Below are 21,207 nucleotides of genomic sequence, written 5' to 3'. Positions count from 1 at the left end.
AGAAGCACTCTTGAAAATTTCAAGTACTCTAATACTTAAAACTTGTTTCATACTGCACCATTTCTAAACCATTCAATGTCTTTACAGCTAAAGCAATCAAACGAGTCTCAAGGACTAAATTATCTGATTAACCCTTTAATGTCAAATGCTTCACAGCTCTTGCTCACATACTATCAAGTTTACACTGACATTTAAAGGCCCCAACTCACCATCAAGGAAAGGATTAATCTGTCCTTGGTTTATTTAAATGACCAAATAATAAGATTAAAGTGATAACCAGCTGTAGGATATGTCCTTATTAAATTTGATAGGATTTTTTAAAAGCCAAGTAATGTAATGAAGTTTGCAAAGTAATTTAGATTAACCAGGTTTGACTGCTCAATTTGGAAGTGATTCAGTGCACAGGTACAGGCATAGAGACAATTTTTAAATATTAGGCTTTGATTGTTCCTCACCAGAAATTCATGAAAAGTGAAATGAACATTTCAATATATTGCTATAACCAGCTTTCATTACTCATAAACACGTGCTTATCACTTTTTTTTTTAATCCTCCCAAGTAGCTGTTTACATGACTTATCCAGATGGTACAAAATAGGATAAAGGAAGGACAATCTAGTTCTTGAGATGTTAAGACTCATCCAAAATGTGAATGTCCCAAAAACACAGCCAGAAAGCTCCAGGACTTTGGGAGAGTGCTTTGATTTACTAGGACTGAATCCCTATTAGACATGTCCAAGTGAAAATGCTGAAACTTGGGAATCCTCTCAATGGCATTAAAATCAGCCTGGATTTGGTCACTTTACTCATTCCATATGTTATGTCTGTTTATCCTATGTACATTCTTACTTACTTAGAAATGATGTGACCTTTGCTATACAAAGAAACACAGAAAAATTAGGTTTACTACTTGATTCTGCCACTTGTCTTCGTTTTGCCTGTCTAATCTATGGATGCCATTGTATTGGTCTGTGCAAGGACTAACAAATGTTGAATAATTACATATTACCAGGACACTTCATGCCTGCAATGTGTGTAAATTTGCACACATTCACTGAGACAACTGCTCTGAGACCTAAGAAGTTGATAGCTATATATCAAAGAAGTTTATATATATCTATATCTATATGGTATATATATCTATATAAAATGAGTTTATATATATGAGAATAATATATAAATTTTATAAATATTACTTTAATTATTATATTAAGGTAGTGTTTTTCACAACCCAATAGCAGGTGGTCATGATCAGATGAAAGAGAACAGAAAACATCTGAGGAATTGTACATATTAAGGATGCTTTTTATTTTATGTATATATGGACCCCCATATATATATGCACTGGGTCACAATCAAAAATGTGTTTCTTATTGTGCTTTGTGGTCAAAACAGTTTGAAAAGCATTGTATTAAATGTATTTTGTTTGTGATGAGATGGAATCCTTCACAGCATTCTTTGTCTCACTCTAGAAGTTAGACATGTTTTTGCTTTTCACTTATTCTACAAATGTTAATTGAGCAACTGCTGTATGTTAATGGGGGTCAGGTATTGGTACAGGGAGAAAAAGGGCAACATTACTTTAGGGAATTTCTACTTATTGTTACACAATGTAAGGTTCTAAATAAAAGCTTAAAAACAAATTAATGCTAAATTGATTATAACTGTTCTTAATGTGCCTCTTGGCCACAAAAACAAGTGGAATGTGTCAAAATTCTCAGGAATAAGCCTTCCCAGAATGTTAAGCTTCTTGCTGCTTCTCATCAATCCCTGGAGAGCGCCAGTATAAAATCTATAGTAGTTGAGATAGGAATTCTCTAACGATACATTTCTTTTCATCTACCTTGTTGATTTCTTCTTTATTAGGCTTTTTGGCAAGACAATAATTTTTTCAGTAACCAAGATCTGGGTCATGGCTGCAAGACTTACCCTTCAGTATTACTCTTCTCAGGAGGGAGATATGTTCTCTTCAAGTTTTAACTGATAAGGAAACCATTTGCTATGAATATATATGATAGTTGTGTATTTGGCAGAAGGATGAAATGAGATATTTTACATTAAAATAATAAAATATTTAAAAACTCAATATGCCAAAAACAAAAAAATAAGCCCCAAACCAGAAAAGGCCCACCTGTTCTGTTCTTAATACCAACCACAAAATAATCTAACTCTGAAGAGTTCAATTCTCCTGTACTCAAATCTCTAACAGTGAACCTTAGTATAAAACTTTACATTGTAATTATAATTTTTATTTCCTCATTTGTCCCCTCTTCTACCTCAAATACTTTAAAAATGGCATGTAGTATGTTTTATTTTTTTAAAGATCTTTATTGGAGTATAATTGCTTTACAATGGTGTGTTAGTTTCTGTTCTATAACAAACTGAATCAGCTATACATATACATATATCCCCATATCTCCTCCCTCCTCCGTCTCCCTCCCACCCTCCCTATCCTTTTAATATGTTTTTAAATGATGACATTTCAATTTAGAAATGCTTCAGATATGTTATTCTCTGATGAAGAAATTTTCTGAATGTGTAAGTTTTATTTTATAAATGATACATTCTGTGCTTTAAAACAGAGTAGCCTTCAGAAATAACATTAGGAAAGAATAGTATTATTTTTCTCTTTGATCTTTTTGACAGATTCAAGAAATGTTATAGTTTCTAGTGATCATTTGCAATTTCCAAAATCAGACCCACCATACTACAAGTATGTATTTTATAGCAGCAAAAGTTCAAGTTCTCTTATTTTTTCAATTATGAGCTTTAAAGTTTAAATGTTATTATTACTAGTTTGGTTCATTAGATCATGGCTCATGTTAGGTAGGTGACATAAGGCTCATATACATTTTCTAGAAATATAAGAAAACTAAAGTTGTCATTTATTTTTGGGAAATAAACTCAAATGATTAGGTTATGGATTTACAGTAGTACTGGGAAAAAGCTTTGTGATGCAACAATACCCTTTTTTCTTGTCAATCAAGACAATCCAGGTTTGGCTATGGCCAGTGCATGCTATAGCTGACTTGTATCTTCCCAGCTCTGTTTGGCTGATGTCACGTTAGTCACTTGAAATCAGTCACAGTGGGAGTATTTACACTACAGAAATCAGCAAAAGCTACAAACCAGAGGTTCCCTTCCCATTTTGAAAAGCCACTAAACATTTCCCAGCACACCACTGGCAACAGCCATTATTCCTTTAAAATACAATTCAATTCTTTATTGTTCATAAGAATCTTATTCTTGAAGATCTAAATGGTTGGTGTTTTCTGTATAAATCTGACTTTCTGGAAAAAGATTTATATGTTTCTCATTAGTTCATAGTGATGGAAATGTTGGACTTTCACTGTGAAGAAATAAATATGTAAGGCTGTATCCACAGAGAGGTTCTTACTCTCTTACCTGGGAGTTGTATCCTCCTCAGAATAAAATATTCAAAATTTGGATTTTTATCTTAAAAAAAAAGTAACCTATTTTTAACTTAATCCACGCTTAAGCAGCAAAATATCTAGACTTTAAATAGGACCTAACAGATTTTAGTTCTCTGTCAAAAATGGCTATGACTTAATGATAAAAGGTTCATTAAAATACGCTGTAAAGTACGAAAGAAGCAATTTTATTAGATGAACTCATTTATTTGACACATTAAATCAGGCAAAGAAAAACATATGCACTGCATAAAAAGAATCACATTCTCATACTACTTGGACACATAGCAGTGGTCAAAAATAATGAATTGTGGAATGGATCCCAGGACTTAATGCAAAAAAACACCCTGTATAGAAAACCTTCAGGCTTCTAACTTCACTGAATCCAGTACTAAACGTGCCTCCTTATATTCCTCAGCTTCTCCCAAGTCTTTTTCACTCTCCTGAAATTAAATATAATAAATAATTAGGTTTATCCTTCTTGAACTTCAGTACTTTAATTACTCAGATATTACAAACCATCAACATAAGCAGCTCAAAAATTAAAACAAAAAGGATCCCAAGCCTCACCTAAATATAGTATAATTCCACAGATTTCTGAAGAACAATTCTGTTCTTTCATTACAGCTAAGGGAAGAAATAACAGGTTTGGTTTTGTTTCATTGTATATACTCATACAATAAGTGAAAAACATGGTCATCTAAAGGTACTGGCATTAAGTAATTAAATTAAAACCTCAGAAAAAATTTTAAAACACTGCATTCTCACTTTGTCAACACATCACCATACAAATGGAGTTATTATTAGTAATGCACTAAAAGTAAAAAATTATTTACTAGTGTGTTACATATACAATGACATTCAGACCAAAATAATATTCCAACTACTCACAATGACAAAGGCGGCTACTGGTGTCACACCAGAGTTAAGTACAATCTTTGAATCAGAAAAGTGAACTGTCTGCTTGGTATTGAGTATTATACACACTACTACAAGGAAACAGACTGACAGCTTTCATTTTCTGATTAAAGACTCAAAGATTGAGTCTTTCCTTGGTATTTTACACAGAAAACTTTTACTAACATATTGTAACAGTAACAGAGAAATGAAATAATATCATCTAAGTTACTGTGCATAGCAAATTTTGATTTTTTAATAAATAAATAAAGCGATAGCAATTCAAGGCAATAAAAGATGGATAGATACAAACACTTACAGGGCAGAGGGAATAAAGTGTGTGTATATGTATTTAATATGAAATTTTAAAGCAAAAAAGACTGAGGATTTGCTTAATTCAGACTACAAGTAAGAATTTCTGAAACTTCTGTATTACACCTAAACTATGTCTTTGTTCTCTGTCAGAAAATATAAGCTCTTCGAGGGTACAGATGCTGCTGAATATATCCTCACACACAAGTATATCATCCAAAGACAATATTATTTTTTTTCAAGCAGTTTCTATTACTTTCTCAGCTACTACATTCATGAGAGAAAAAAGCATTTCAATTTTCAGGAAATACAAATGATGCTTTTGTTTTGGGTAATATTTTAATAGAGTAATTATTTCCTGCTTTCATCTATCTTTTATTTCATCTGTCTTTTAACCATAGCTTCATTTTTGGCTTTAAAGAGAGTTTTCCTGCCTTTAAAAGGTTCCTATAGATAAATATGAGTTCTGTGTCAAAAGTAAAGTAAAATGTAAGTGTTTCTCTCTGTTTTTCTACAGATTTAGTCCTAATATTATTTTGGTGGGAAAACAAATCTCACTCTCTTTCCAAGAATACATATACATGATCATACTGAAAAAGCCTCACACTACTTTTGTTATATAGGGAAAACTATGAATCAGGAGACAGCTATGTAGCTGGTAATTAATATTAGCTCAAGAACTAGAAACATAAAATGAGGTTAATAAAGGAAATGATAGAATTCATCAAATTATCATCAAACAGCAATAATAATCGGCTGGTATATAGTGTTATGCTTTTATCTCTATTAAGAAATAAAAAAGAAGATGACTTTGCATTTTTCTTAGAATGCTTTTTAAAATGATTCTGCCACTGTATCACAAGACATTTATACCAGCAAGTATGATAAGAGTGCTATACAGCTCCAAGTTAATATGAGATGACTGCCTAAATATTACTGTACAGGGTTTTCTTTACTCTCTCAAATCGATTTAGGTTTGAATTGGAAAGAATTCCAAATCCTTTTTAAAACAGCCCAAATTCATTTGAAACATTTGGATCTTTTAAAATTTCAAACAGACTACTCACCTTTAATGTGTCAAAAAAGATCTTTATGTGTGAAAACCAAATCATTCAAGATATTGCTGGACAGTATTAGTACTATGAATACCTACCATGATAACTCAAATATATTTAATTAATTAAGTTTAAATAAATAAACACGTTAGACACAGTACTTTTACTGGAGGTATAACTTAAAACACCACTTAAACTCCATTAATTATTTAAAAATAAACTGGTACACTGAGCAAGTAAACAAAATGTCACCAACTAGCTTTCAGTGTTAAACATTTAAAATTTTGGCCTTTCGTGTATTAGATTGAAAAAAAATTGAAACATAAGACAGATAAGTATTACTTACTAATAACTGCAGAAGATCAGTATATGCAGCTTCCAACCTGCGCTGGCAATCTGGGATCATCATCCGGGACTCTTGCAGGATCTCTGCCTATAATGAGAATCTCTGTGAGACATGCAGAAATGGTAGAACTTATGCATTTAGCTCATACCTTTGAAAATATATAAAATGATTTAGAGGAATCAGAAAAAAATTACTGTTATGTTAAATTGTTCAATATTTTAATTTTAATTGTGTTTATTATAAGTTAGAAAGAATGACTATCATAATGTAAAATATACAAAGTACAAGTTTTACATCTAAACCTCTTTGGTAATCACCCTCTCATGCTAAGCAAAAATTAACTCAAAAAGCTTTTCATAGAGCATTTATTTAAAAAGGCTATTTAAAATAAACTATTTCTCCTGCTGTCAAAAAGCACCTTTATCCAAAATGGGATCAGCTGGTTATATAAATATCTCCTGCATCTTTTCAGTAATAAAGAAAAACAGTGTTCAGATAATATCACACGGAGATAATTACTGCATGAAAAAAGTTATTGAGTTATTGATCACATCGTGCGCACACTGCAGGAGGTTCTCACTGAAAGACAGAGGTAAAGAAAAATGAAAAGCAAAGACCAGCAGGCTCATATTTTTGATGCTTATCATGCATAAAAAGTTATTACTTATCCTTGTGCTTCATTTTAGGAGAGAGATTATTCTCCCCATGCAGTTTGATCCAAATTACCAACCTGGCACCCCTCTGAATGTGAACTTCTACTTCTGTCTATTCCTCCTGAAGACAGACATTACAGAATTAAAAACAGGAATCTTTATTTTGGAGGATATTTCTAGACTTAAAAATCCATCGTTTGAAGAAGGACTGTAACATATCAAATCATAGAAAAAGAAAAAAAATCAAAGAGATAACTGGGAAACCCAATCAATAAGAGGGTAAATACATTAGTGTCAGATGTCAGACCTCAAATAAGTCTACTTCCTAAGGAAGTAGGAAGCTTTATTTCCTTAAACTAGTCTCAGAAAGAGACACAGTGATCATTAAAACATTTATTTCCAAAAAGTAATGTTTGGTCAAACACCTTTGGTTAAATGAGTGCAAAATCTAAACTTTAACCTAGAAGCTTTATTACCTAGCTCACATAAAAACAAAAGACATAATTTAATGGTAATCATACTACATTCTAATAGAAACTTTAATAAATCCCATTACCTCTTCCTTTTCCCAAAAGTTTTGTCATAGTTCACAATGTAAATAAAAATCAAAATTATAATATACAAGGATGCTCTCTATCCACATCTCTTTTCTCAGGTGAAATCTATTGCTGAACTTGTAATTCTTTTACTAATAAGGCACATGTTGAAAATTTCAAACACAGGATCATGACTTTATTTTACAGCTATTCATCCTATGCCTAAATATTCAATCATTGCCACTAATTGATTTTTGTGTAACTGGTTAGTTTGAATACATGTGGAAAATCAGTGACAGGGACGTTTCATTGGGTAAGCGATTCATATTTCCTCCCCTATGGACTCCACTTGAAAATAGCTTATAGGAATTAAACAAGATGAAATGAATATAAAGAATTTGGTCAAACACATGATAAGCCAAAATGTACACTTGTAAAATTTGTTTGGCAAACTTTAGTGTTGTCACTGAAATGAACTTTAAACAATGATGTCCAAAATAATTTCTAGTCATTATTGTTCTATCCATTATTATAGAGCAAAACTCCTCAATTAGTCTGTCAAAACAGGACTCTGACTTAAGTAGGGCTAAAGCTCTGTCTGTCCCATACACCAGCCTCATTTCATACAATAAGCTTACTATATATTTGCAGGATGCCAGGTATAGGGGATATAAAGACGAAAAAGAGGTCTCATCCTCCAATCCATACAGGAGAATAAACATGAAAATAAGCACTTAACACCGCTTCAAGAAGATCATGCCACAGGGAGCCAAAGGCATACAGTACAGTGGTAACTATGATTTGGAATCCATAAACCACACCTTAATCAAGGCCATAAATCATATACTTTACCTTCCTACAATGAATTACAACTGTCAGGAATAATTTAAAAAGACAGTATATAAGGTGTGATTATACAGTAAAGATACCCTTCAAAATACCTGAATAAACTAAAAAAGTATTATCATTCAAAGTGTTCCCCTTGGGAAGGAGTCATTCGAATGAATGGGGCCTCTGTTTAAAATATCTGGATAAACTGTCAGTTCATTCTAGTGCTTACTATGATAGGACTGAGGTTAAGTAAGAATCTTGGTACAGATAGGCAGGTACAAGGAACTCAGAAGAACACAACAGGATGCAGTCCTACTGATATCTTACTGTTTTTAAAACAAGTTATGATTTTTGGGGGGCAAGTTATTCAGGTAAAACTGATGTTGGGGGAGGCGTAGCAAGGCTCATTGTAGCAATGAATAAACTACTGACCTAAAATATGATCAATTTTTTTAATAATCAAAACATACATACATTGGAAAGGAAAAGCCTTATTGGCAGATCTTTATTTTTTCAGAAAGAAGTGTGAAATAATCTAGCCAATGTCAAGTCCTTTTGGTACTGATCAACTGGGGTAAGGTTTCCAGCTTCTTTCGTGATCCAGATCATTCACCCAGGCTTGGCTATACCTATAATAATCTATAAACGCTCTAATATTAGATACTGGCTGCTTCTGGAACCCATGGTAACTGCATTAGTTTGTCAAACTGAGATTTAGAGTAGCTCAGAGATTACTGGAACAATGGTTAAGTCTTTCCTTTTACATGGTGGCAAAATGGTAATGTGATAATAAACAAGTTAAGAAATCCATTTGATGAAAGAAAGAAAGAAAACAGTAACTATGTGAGGTGATGGATATGTTAAGTAGCTTGAACATGGTGAATATTTATTTCACAATGTATATCTATATCAAACCATCAAGCTACATACCTTAAATATATACAATTTTAATTATACCTCAATAAAGCTGGGGAAAAAAGATATAAAGATACTTTGAGAAATATAGAATTATAAAGTCAGAAGAGACATAAGTGGTCATCTAGTCCAGCCTCCTCAGCCTACGAATGATAAAGTTGAGTCCCAAAGTGATTAGCTAGTTAACAGGTGAGTTACAGTCCATGATTCTGCTTTCAACTCTAGCATGTGAATTAGTGGTAGTGGCAGTCAGTATCCAAGACAGCTTCCAATGATCCTCACCGCCTTGTATTCCTACCCTTGTGCAGTCACCTCCCACACTGAATTTGGTCTGGCACTGTGTGACCAACAGAATGTGGCAGAAATGGCATTCTGGGACTGAAGACCTGAAGCTGGGTCTTAAGAAGCCTTGTAGCTTCCACATGGGCCGCTTGGATTGATCACTTTTGGGAAACACTTCTCTTAGGACCCAGTCACCATGCCGTGAAGAAAAAAAGAAAAAGAAAGAAAGAAATTCATTTGACTTGTGTTTTGTGGTTATTGATGAATGGTTAAGGATCTAAGAAGAATTCTATGAGTCAAAAATAATCTGGGCTCTAAGCCCCGACACATCAATAATTACTTAAATATGAATGGTCTAAATTTACCAGCTAAAAACCAGTCTACAAGAAACTCATTTCAAAATAATGAAATACAGGTTAAAAAAAGAAGGATGGAAAAACAATACATCATGCAAACATTAAAAAAAGAGCAGTACTGGCTATATTAATATTGGATAAAATAGACTTAAGAGCAAAAAAATTATGAGGGGCACAGAGGGATATTAAAATGATCAATCCACCAGGGCTTCCCTGGTGGCACGGTGGTTGAGAGTCCGCCTGCCGACGCAGGGGACACGGGTTTATGCCCCGGTCTGGGAAGATCCCACATGCCGCGGAGCGGCTGGGCCCGTGAGCCATGGCCGCTGAGGCTGCGCGTCCGGAGCCTGTGCTCCGCAACGGGAGAGGCCGCAACAGTGAGAGGCCCGCGTACCGCAAAAAAAAAAAAAAAAAAAAAAGATCAATCCACCAAGAAAACACAGTGATCCTAAATGTGTACACACTAAACAAAAGAGCTTCAAAATACATAAAACAAGAAATGATAAAGCTAAAAGGAGAGACAAACAAATCCACAAATACAGTTGAGGATTTCAATACGCTACTCTTAGCAACTGACAGAGGTACTAGAGGAAAGAAATCAGCAAAGATATAAAAGAATTGAGTAACACCATCAACCAAAAGATCTAACTGACATTTATAGAACACTCTACCTATGAAAGATTAATACAAACACTTTTCAAGCACTCATGAAACATTCTCTGCAGTACACTATATCCTGGATCAAAACACAAAACAAACAAAAACCTCAACAAATTTAAAAGTATTGAAATAACACACAGAACATGTCTGACTGTAATGGAATAAAATTAGAAATCAATAATAGAAAGATAGCAGGACTCAACACTTAGAAATTAAACATTCTTCTAAATAACTGATGGGTCAACAAGGAAGTCTCAAAGGGAACAGAGAAATACATAGATAAGTGAAAATGAAAATACAACATGTCAACTTTTGTGAGATTCAGCTAAAGCAGTGCTGAGAGGGAAATTTAGAACACTAACTGCTTAGATTAGGAAAGAGGAAAGATCTCAAATTAAAAATCTAAGTTTTTCCTTCATGAACCTAAAAAAGAAGAGCAAAAGAAACCTAAAACAAGCAGAAGAAAGGAAAGAATAAATACACAATCAGAAATCAATGAAATTAAAAACAGGAAAAGAACAGAGGGAAAAAAAAAGCAGTGAAATGAAGAGCTTTATTTTGGAAAAACAATTGATAAACCTCTAGTTAAGACTGACAAATACAGAGTAAGAAGGCACAAATCACCAGTATCAGTAACAAAATACAGAATGTCAACACAGACCCCACAACCAACAAAAGGAGAAAAAATACTGAAAGTGATTTTATAATATTGTTCATAATGCTCATAAATTCAACCACTTAGAAGAAATGGGCCAATTCCTTGAAAACTACAAACCACCAAAATGCAACTGATAAACTGAACAGTTCTATAATTATTAAAGAAATTGGATCTGTAATTAAAAAGTTCTTGAAAAAGAACTCTTCAAGCACAGATGCTTCCACTGGACAACCTTATCAAATATTTAAACACAACACCAATTTTACATAAATCTTTCAAGAAAAAAAAAGAGAGAACACTTCCCAACCTAACAAATACAGTATAAAAAAAAGTAAACTGCAGACCATTATCTCCCATAAACTTAGATGCAAAAGTCCTCAACAAAATATTAGCAAATCTAATTCAGCAATTAAGAGAATTATACAAATAAAGTCAAAATGGATTAAAGACCTAAATGTAACGCCAGACACTATAAAACTCTTAGAGGAAAACACAGGCAGAACACTCTTTGACATAAATCACAGCAACATCTTTTTTGACCCACCTCCTAGAGAAATGGAAATAAAAACAAAAATAAACAAATGGGACCTAATGAAACTTAAAAGCTTTTGCACAGCAAAGGAAACCATAAACAAGACAAAAAGACAACCCTCAGAATGGGAGAAAATATTTGCAAATGAAGCAACTGACAAAGGATTAATCTCCAAAATTTATAAGCAGCTCATGCAGCTCAATAACAAAAAAACAAACAACCCAATCCAAAAATGGGCAGAAGACCTAAATAGACATTTCTCCAAAGAAGACATACAGATGGCCAAGAAGCACATGAAAAGCTGCTCAACATCACTAATTATTAGAGAAATGCAAATCAAAACTACAGTGAGGTATCACCTCACACCAGTTAGAATGGGCATCATCAGAAAATCTACAAACAACAAATGCTGGAGAGGGTGTGGAGAAAAGGGAACCCTCTTGCACTGTTGGTGGGAATGTAAATTGATACAGCCACTATGGAGAACAGTATGGAGGTTCCTTAAAAAACTAAAAATAGAACTGCCATACGACCCAGCAATCCCACTACTGGGCATATACCCTGCGAACACCATAATTCAAAAAGAGTCATGTACCAGGCTTCCCTGGTGGTGCAGTGGTTGGGAGTCCACCTGCTGATGCAGGGGGCGCAGGTTCGTGCCCCGGTCTGGGAGGATTCCACATGCCGTGGAGCAGCTGGGCCCGTGAGCCATGGCCGCTGGGCCTGTGCGTCTGGAGCCTGTGCTCCGCAGAGGGAGAGGCCACAGCAGTGAGTGGCCCGTGTACCGCAAAAAAAAAAAAAAAAAAAAGAGTCATGTACCACAATATTCACTGCAGCTCTATTTACAATAGCCAGGACATGGAAGCAACCTAAATGTCCATCTACAGATGAATGGATAAAAAAGATGTGGCACATATATACAATGGAATATTACTCAGCCATAAAAAGAAACAAAACTGAGTTATTTGTAGCGAGGTGGATGGACGTAGAGTCTGTCATACAGAGTGAAGTAAGTCAGAAAGAGAAAAACAAATACCGTATGCTAACACATATATATATGGAATCTAAAAAAAAAAATGGTTCTGAAGAACCTAAGGGCAGGACAGGAATAAAGATGCAGACGTAGAGAATGGACTTGAGAACACAGGGAGGTGGAAGGGTAAGCTGGGACGAAGTGAGAGAATGACATGGACATATATACACTACCAAATGTAAAATAGATAGCTAGTAGGAAGCAGCTGCATAGCACAGGGAGATCAGCTGGTGCTTTGTGACTACCTAGAGGGGTGGGATAGGGAGGGTGGGAGGGAGACGCAAGAGGGAGGGGATATGGGGATATATGTATATATATTCACTTTGTTATAATGCAGAAACTAACACACCATTGCAAAGCAATTATACTCCAATAAAGATGTTAAAAAAAAGAGAGAATTATATAACACAATCAAGGCTGGTTCAATATTTGAAAATTAATCCATGTAATTCACAGTATCAACAGGCCAAAGAAGAAAAATCATGTGATCTTACGAAATCACACAGAAGAAGCATTTGACAAAATCCAACACCTATTCATGACAAAAATACTCAGCAAAACTGTGAAAAGAGAAGAATTTCCTCAACTTGAAAAAGACCATCTACAAAACCCCTACAGCTAATATTTATGTAATGATAAAAAACTATCTCCCTAAGACTGGGAACAAGGTAAGGATGTCCACTCTGACCATTCCTATTCAACATAGCACTGTAAGTTCCAGCCAGTGCAACAAAGCAAGAAAAGAAATAAAAGACATACAGACTTAAAAGAAATAAAACTGTTCTTATTTGCAAATGACTTGCAAATGACATGACTGTCTATGTAGAAAATCAGAAGGAATCTACCAAAAACTCCCAGAACTCATATGTGAGGTCAGCAAGGTCACAGGTTGTAAGATCCACACACAAAAATTGACTGCACTTTTATACCTAACAACAAATACAGCATTGGAAACTGAAACTAAAAACAATACCATTTACAATAGCTTCAAAGAAAATGAAATACTTAGGTTTAAATCTAACAAAACATGTACAGGATCTGTATGCTGAAAATTACAAAATACTTATGAAAGTCAGACCTAAATAAACTGGAGAGACTTACCATGTTCACTGATTGGAATACTCAACGTGGTAAAGATATCAAATCTCCCCAAGTTGATCTATATACGTTTAATGCAATTTCTATCAAAATCTTAGCAAAGTGTTTTACAGATACAGAAAAGCTTATTTTAAAATTTTTATGGAAAAGCCAAGAAACTACAATAGGTAAAACAATTTTGAAAGAAAAGAAAAGCAACTGAGAGGGCTCAGTCTTCCCTGTGTTAAGGTTCACTATACAGCTATAGTAATCAAGATAGTGTGGTACTGGTAAAGGGTTAGACACATTAATGGACCAGAACGGAACCCCAAAATAGACCCACACAAATAAGTCCAACAGGTTTCTGACAAAGGCACGAAAGCATTTCAATGGAGGAAGGATAACCTTTTCAACAAATGCTGCTGGAACAACTGGGCACTCATAGGCAAAAAGATGAACCTTTAATTAAACCTCATACCTTACAATAAAAATTAACTCAAAATCAATCAAAGCCTTGAATGTAAGACATAAAACCATACAACTTTTAGAAAAAAAAGAGAAAATCTTCAGGACCTAGGTCTAGGCAAGGAGGCCTTAGACTTGAGGTCAAAAGTATGATTCACAAAAGGAAGCATGAGCTGTAAATAAGGTGTTCTCAAAGTTAAAAACTGTTGCTCAGTAACAGATTGTGTTAAGAGGGTAAAAAGACAAATTAGAGATTAAAAGAAAATATTTGCAAACCACATATCCAACAAAGGGCGTTTATCTAGAAAATATTAAAAATTCTCAAAATTCAAAAAGTAAAAAAATAAAGTATCTATTTAGAAACTGGGCAGAAGACATGAACAGACATTTCACTGAAGAGGATATACAGACGGGCAATAAGCAAATGAGACGTTCAACATTATTAGCTATTAGGGAAATCCAAATTAAAAGCACAATCAGCTCTCATTACACACTTATCATGTAGGTGATGGTTAAATGCTAAAATTAAATACAGTGATAACACCAAATGCTGGTGAGGACGTGGAGAAGTCAAACCATTCAAACATCATTGGTAGGAACATAAAATGGTACAGCCACTCGAAAAGAGTTTGGTAGTTTCTTTTAAAACAAAAAATGTACTAATATGACCCAGCAATTGCTTGGGCATTTATCCCAGAAAATGAAAACTTATGTTCATGTAAAAATTGAATATGAACGTTCATAACAGCTTTTTTTGTATCAACCAAAACCTGGAAACAATCCAAGTGTCCTTTGATGGTTAAAATGTGGTACATTCATCCCATGGAACACTACTCAGCAATAGCAAGGAACAAATTATTGATACACTCAATGACCTTGATGGACCTCGAGAAATTATTAAGTGGAAAAAGTCAATTTCAAAAGGTTACATACTGTGTGATTCCATTCCATGCTATATAACATTCTTTAAAGAGTGTTAATTATTTAGGATTTAAGGGGTGGAGAGGACAGGGACTATAAAGAGATAGCAAAAGGCAGTCTTGTGATGGAATGGTTCTCCATCATGATTGTGCAGTAGTTACACATGCTACACATGCAATGGAATTGCATAGAATTATACACACACACAATGAGTACATGTATAACTAGTGAAATGTAAATAAGCTCTGTGGTGTACCAATGTCAGTTTCATGGTTTGGATACTGTAATATAATTATGCAAGATGCTACGTTGTAAAAGGAATGGTAAAGGGTATATGAGACTTCCCTGAAAATATTTTGCAACTCCCTGTGAGTCTGTAACAAAAAACAAAAAAAGCAAGTGTATAAATAGAACACCATTTATAAACCTGATTATATGTACCAAGAGACAATAAAATTTTAGTTATTGATAAAAAAACTCTGGTGTTTCTTGCAGCCTTGTGAGAGACCCTTGGTCAAATTCCTCTTTGTAGACTGAAACCTCCTATTATTTTCCATATATTTAATGAAAAAATTGCCCCTTCAGTTTTAGGAAAAAGAAATATCAAATTGTGAACGTTAACTCATGTTTCAAGTAAATCACAAAAAATGTGGTGCAAAATTTCACAATACTGCAATTATATGTAATAAATGTAAGGTTTTTGTGAGAAACCTTGGTTGAAAATTGAACCAGTTTGTCCTTTAATATTACTTCTGGAAGGTAAGAGATGCATCATGCCTTATGTAAAATAACTGAGATATGTTTGATTGTCATTATTACCAATCATTTCTGCTCCAGAATAGGCTTTAAAAAAAAAACAAAAAAAGACGAGAATACCTTCACCAGTTGAGGGCAAAATCCTCTGTAACCATCCCTAATCGGGGGATGAGGATATTGGAGGAAAAGAGGAATATCATAAGCAGAAGGCTAAAACCAATATCGAGTCAACATTTGAATGCTGTGTTATAGAATAACTCTTTGACTGGTATTTTGGCTTATTAGGGTCCTGAAACTCCTGCCTAGTTATTTATTTTAAAACAACCAAAATTAAGCCCAGTGCAAGAGAGAACAATTTTGGCAATCAATTTCAGGTAAGAAGTTTGACAGGGACCAAGAGACAGCATTGTATGTGTACGTTATAAAATATTAGGGCTCGTTCAGAAGATCTAGGAAAGCCAGAGCAAAATGGAACCAAGTGAGAGAAAAGTCAAGGTAGTGTACAGTGACTGGGGATGGCATTTAGCTCAGAAGAGGAGGAAATACAGGGAGAAGAGTAGAGAACCCACAAAATCTGGCACTTGGCTTCCATATTTTTTACGAGGGGCATCAGCAAATGTCATGAAACAATTCCTGACCTTACAGTAGTAGGCAATTAGGAAAAGAGCAGTGCTTCTGGCAATGCAACTCCCCTTGCACATAAGAAAAAACATGTAAGTCTGGCCACTGCAAAGCTAAGCCAGGAAAAGGAATTGAGAAAAGCATGTAGGCTGGGCTAAAGACAAGGTTTCATGAGACCCTGAAACAAAACTGCAACTGAAAACTGTATACACTGCAGGTTGAGAATATCAGAAAACAAAACAATTTATTGCTCTGTAATTAGACATGGGTTGGTATTCTTGAATTTAAGTACTAGGCTGACTATGAATCTAGAAAATCATGTTATAAACCATGACCACTGTGACAAAAGAATTTTAACATGGTTGAGTTTAGAAAGGGTTTTTGAACAAATTTTTTCCCCTTTTACATCTGCATATGTAGTCAATGATATAACCAGTAAGTGGCTAATATCTTTATTTTTTTATCTTTTAACATCTTTATTGGAGTATAATTGCTTTACAATGGTGTATTAATTTCTGCTGTACAACAAAGTGAATCATCTATACATATATCCCCATATCCCCTCCCTCTTGCATCTCCCTCCCTCCCACCCTCCCTATCCCACCTCTCTAGGTGGTCACAAAGCACTGAGCTGATGTCCCTGTGGTTGCTTCCACTAGCTATCTATTTTACATTTGGTAGTGTATATATGTCCACGCCACTCTCTCACTTCTCCCCTGCTTACCCTCCCCCCCACCCCCATGTCCTCAAGTCCATTCTCTACGTCTGCGTCTTTATTCCTGTCCTGCCCCTAGGTTCTTCAGAACTATTTTTTTTTTTAGATTCCATATATATGTGAGTGGCTAATATCTTTAAGTAACAATTAGAACATAGGATTCAATAAAGAGTTAATCCTTACCTATCAAGTAGTAATTTTACTGAAAGATAATCAATATATAAATACAAATGAAATAAAACAGATTCTGTGATAATCTGTGACATTATTTGTAGAATTTTATTTAGAAAGGAAACACATTCCCCATTCCAAGTAACTTACAACTCATATTCTAGCTATAGGACTATTTTAAAATACATTATTGGTGATGAAAAGAAAAAGGCAAAGAAAAAACTAAACAAGGTCACTAACTACACAAGTGGGAAAATAAACCAGATGGGGTCTAAGAAGGACCTATGTGAAATAAGTGATACACTACGTTGTAATGTTTCTCACTAAATGTGGGAAAAAAATAGAGTACCTTAAAGTGAGAGAGATACAAAAATGATATGAATATTTATGGAAGTATATATTTAAAAAGCATTTAACATAAAGTTAAGAATCAAAAAGTTACATTCCATATGTAAATCCTTATGAAGGGCAGTTAGTTTACAAAAGTCAACATTTTGGGGGACATACTGTATCTGCACACCTATTTACAAATCCTCTCTCAATTTAAGAATATCTGACACACGAATGTCCTTTGTTAGATCATACATAGAGGAAGGGAGGCTCTCCTGGAAGCTGAAGAAAATAAGTTCTCTTCTTGTATAACCGGAAGAAGGAGACATTTCAAGTGCCACTGCATTCCTTGTGCACAACAGAAAGCAACTACCTACAGAAAAATCCACTTTAGGGCTTCCCTGGTGGCGTAGTGGTTGAGAGTCCGCCTGCTGATGCAGGGGATGCGGGTTCGTGCCCTGGTCTGGGAGGATCCCACATGCCGCGGAGCGGCTGGGCCCGTGAGCCATGGCCGCTGAGTCTGCGCATCCGGAGCCTGTGCTCCACAACGGGAGAGGCCACAACAGTGAGAGGCCCGCGTACCGCAAAAAAAAAAAGAAAAGAAAAAAAAAAGAAAAATCCACTTTAAGTGATTAATTTTACTTAATTAAAGTCTGGGTTAAGTGTGCATTACCATCTGTAACATAATTTATATGATGAAAACCACTGTGAGTTCATAAAGCTGATTTAAAAAATAAGTCTTGAGATATAATCTGTATAAGTTATTTTATATTCTCCTTTTACTTAGTGTTATCTGGATTTTATTCCAAATGCACTGGACACTGGATTTTAAGTAAAGGGATAAGTAATCTGATATACATTTTAAAGAGATCAACCTGGCTACTGTGGTATGAAAGGAATGGAGAGTTATCAAGAGACAAAGAGGATATCAACCAGGAGGCTTTTGCAGTAGTACAGGCATGAAGTGATAGTGAACTGGACTAGGATAGTGGCAGTAGAGAAAGAAATGTAAAGAAAAAGAAAGAGGACTTGGTGATCAAGAGAAGACCCGTAAGTTTTGGTTTGGGTATCTGAATAAGTAGACGTACCATTTATTGAGAGGGGGGAAACAAGAGAAAGACTAGCTTCTTGTTTCAGGGAGGTGAGCTGGGTTGAGGGAAGACCAAGATTCTTGTATTGAACACACAAGGGATATGTCAAATTGGTGATCAGTTGAATATACTGATACATATTGCAGTGGTTGGGCCCAGAGATAGAAATTTGGGAGATATTGGCACCAGAATGAATGTCAAGTTAGCAGGAATTTTGGGTTTTTCTGTTTTGTTGTTGCTTTTAATGCCACGTCTAAGAGTGCCTGGAACAGTATTTGGCAAGTAGCCAGGGGTTCAATTAATATGTTCTGTGCAAACAAATGAATGGGCATAAAGATGGTACTTAAAGTTAAAGGATGGTATGAGATTACCTAGAGAGGAATTGTAGCTAGAACTCTTAAGGTTAAAAAAATTTTTTAAAGATAGAGAGATAAAGAGACACATAGAGAGAGATGGGAGAGAGACAGCAAGCTGGGAGAGGGAGAGTTTCAGCAAAGCAGAGTGAGAAAAAATGGCAGTGAAACCTGGTGACCATTCTATCAAAGATGCCAACATAAAAGAGCATTCCAAGGAGAGGTTATGTAAGAAAGAAGTGATAACAGTGTCACTGATGGTTGTAACAAGGGCTGAGGCACATAATCCACTCTAACAGGAAGGAAGGTGGGTAGTATGGGTACAGGTGCAGGTAGATTGACAGATTTTGTGGTGGGAATATAAGTTCCCTTGACAGCCTCTATTTTCTCAAGCTATTACAAAAGAAGTGTCAACCAGGAGTGAATATAAATTAGATGTTATGATGAGAATAAATAAAGTGTTATGAAACCACAGAGGAGGGGCACCTAACTCAGTGTTAGGGTGGAGTGTAGAGGAGGTTTAAAGAATAAGTAGGAATTAATAAGGAGAGGGTAGGTAGGACCAGTAGGAAGAACATCCCAGACATATGCAATATCTCAGAGGTAAAGGAGAAAGGGCTTGTTCAGGAAACTAAAAGGCAGGACCTAAGAGGTCCAGATAGGGACTGGCAAAAGATGAGGCTGGAATGATAAGGAGGTACCAAAATTAAGAAGAGCCGTGTATACAATGCTAAGGAGACTGAAACTTGCCATGAGGATAATCAGAAGTAGCCATTGAAATGCATAATATGTGTGTGTGTGTGTGTGTGTGTGTGTGTGTGTGTGTGTGTGTGTGTGTGTGTGTGTGTGTGTGTGTATAATTTTGGTGGTCTTCATATCAGTTTGGGAAAAATATCTGTAAATATAAGTATATTTAATTATAAGACTAGGCCATTTTATATTTAATACTTAAAACTGGAGAGGCAGTACTGCTTAATGGCTAAGAGCACAAATTCCAGAGCCAGAATGCCTGTGTTCAAATCCCAGGTATGCCACTTAGGAGTTGTGTGACCATGGGCAAGTTATTTAACCTGTGTTTCGGTTTCCTTAATTTTATTTATTTATTTTTTTGCGGTACGCGGGTCTCTCACTGTTGTGGCCTCTCCCGTTGCGGAGCACAGGCTCCGGACGTGCAGGCTCAGTGGCCATGGCTCACGGCCCCAGCTGCTCCGCGGCATGTGGGATCCTCCTGGATCGGGGCACAAACCCATGTCCCCTGTTTCGGCAGGCAGACTCTCAACCACTGCGCCACCAGGGAAGCCCCCAGTTTCCTTATTTTTAGATGGTAACTTTCCTTATTTTTAAATGGAGATTTTAATAGGACCTTTAGTAGGACCTTCTCAGAGGGCTGTTAATCCATTGTTAATATGGTATTATGTAAATGTTAGCTGTTATTATTTAAGATATAATTTTACCTGCTTTTTAATAGCATAATTTTCACCATCTTCAGCTTTCATTTTTTCAATCTTTTCTTCTTGTTGTTTTGCTTCTTTCTCATACATCATTTTTTCTTTGACCAATCTATAAATAAACCAAAAACTGTTTCAGAGAATTAACTTTCTCTCTAGCAACAGACCATAAAAAACAAAGAAACTCTGTAAATATAAAGTATACTTTAAAAAGCATATGTACTAGATGGGGAGGAGAAGGGAAGGGAAGAAAACTACATTAGCCACAGATGTATGAACCTCATGACCTTAAGTTTTATACCTGCCTAAAGCAAGCCAATCTATCAAAGCATGGAATTCTTAAATTTTTAATTAAAAACATTCCATTATAGTAACTGTATTTACAATGTAAAAATAACATTCAAAATTATTATATACTAACATTTCTTTATTGTTTGCTTTATTTATTTATTTACTTAAAATTGCATTAATAATATGTTTCAGGTGTACAATATAGTGATTTGATATTTTTATACATTATGAAATTATCATCACAATAACCATACGTTATCTGTAACCACACAAAGTTGTATCTCTTAATCTTCTTCACCTATTTTGTCTGTGTCCCCACCCCATCTTCCCTCTGGCTACCACCAGTTTGTTCTCTGTATCTACAAGTCTGTTTCTGTTTTGTTTTGTTTTTTAGACTCCATTTGTAAGTGCAATCATTCAGTATTTTCTCAGTTTGACTTATTTCACTTAGCATTAACACCTTCCAGGTCCA

General features: G+C 35.0%; 1 protein-coding gene across 1 annotated transcript in view; it reads right to left on the bottom strand.

Moving 5' to 3' along the window:
- Window positions 1–2,450: 2,450 nt before the first annotated feature.
- The window catches only part of TBCA (tubulin folding cofactor A), a 103,318-nt gene continuing 84,561 nt past the window's right edge, over window positions 2,451–21,207 (bottom strand). The window contains exons 2-4 of the mRNA XM_060009264.1: window positions 20,451–20,556; window positions 6,041–6,127; window positions 2,451–3,873 (exon numbers count right to left, since the gene is read on the bottom strand). Coding sequence (XP_059865247.1) covers window positions 3,793–3,873; window positions 6,041–6,127; window positions 20,451–20,556 — 274 coding nt within the window. The 3' untranslated portion in view covers window positions 2,451–3,792. The remainder of the gene's footprint in view (window positions 3,874–6,040; window positions 6,128–20,450; window positions 20,557–21,207) is intronic.

The sequence above is a fragment of the Delphinus delphis genome, chromosome 3, assembly GCF_949987515.2.
Source record: "Delphinus delphis chromosome 3, mDelDel1.2, whole genome shotgun sequence".
Classification (NCBI taxonomy): Eukaryota; Metazoa; Chordata; class Mammalia; order Artiodactyla; family Delphinidae; genus Delphinus; species Delphinus delphis.
Note: the sequence above shows the minus strand (reverse complement) of the source record. Positions and strands in the feature narration are given on the sequence as shown.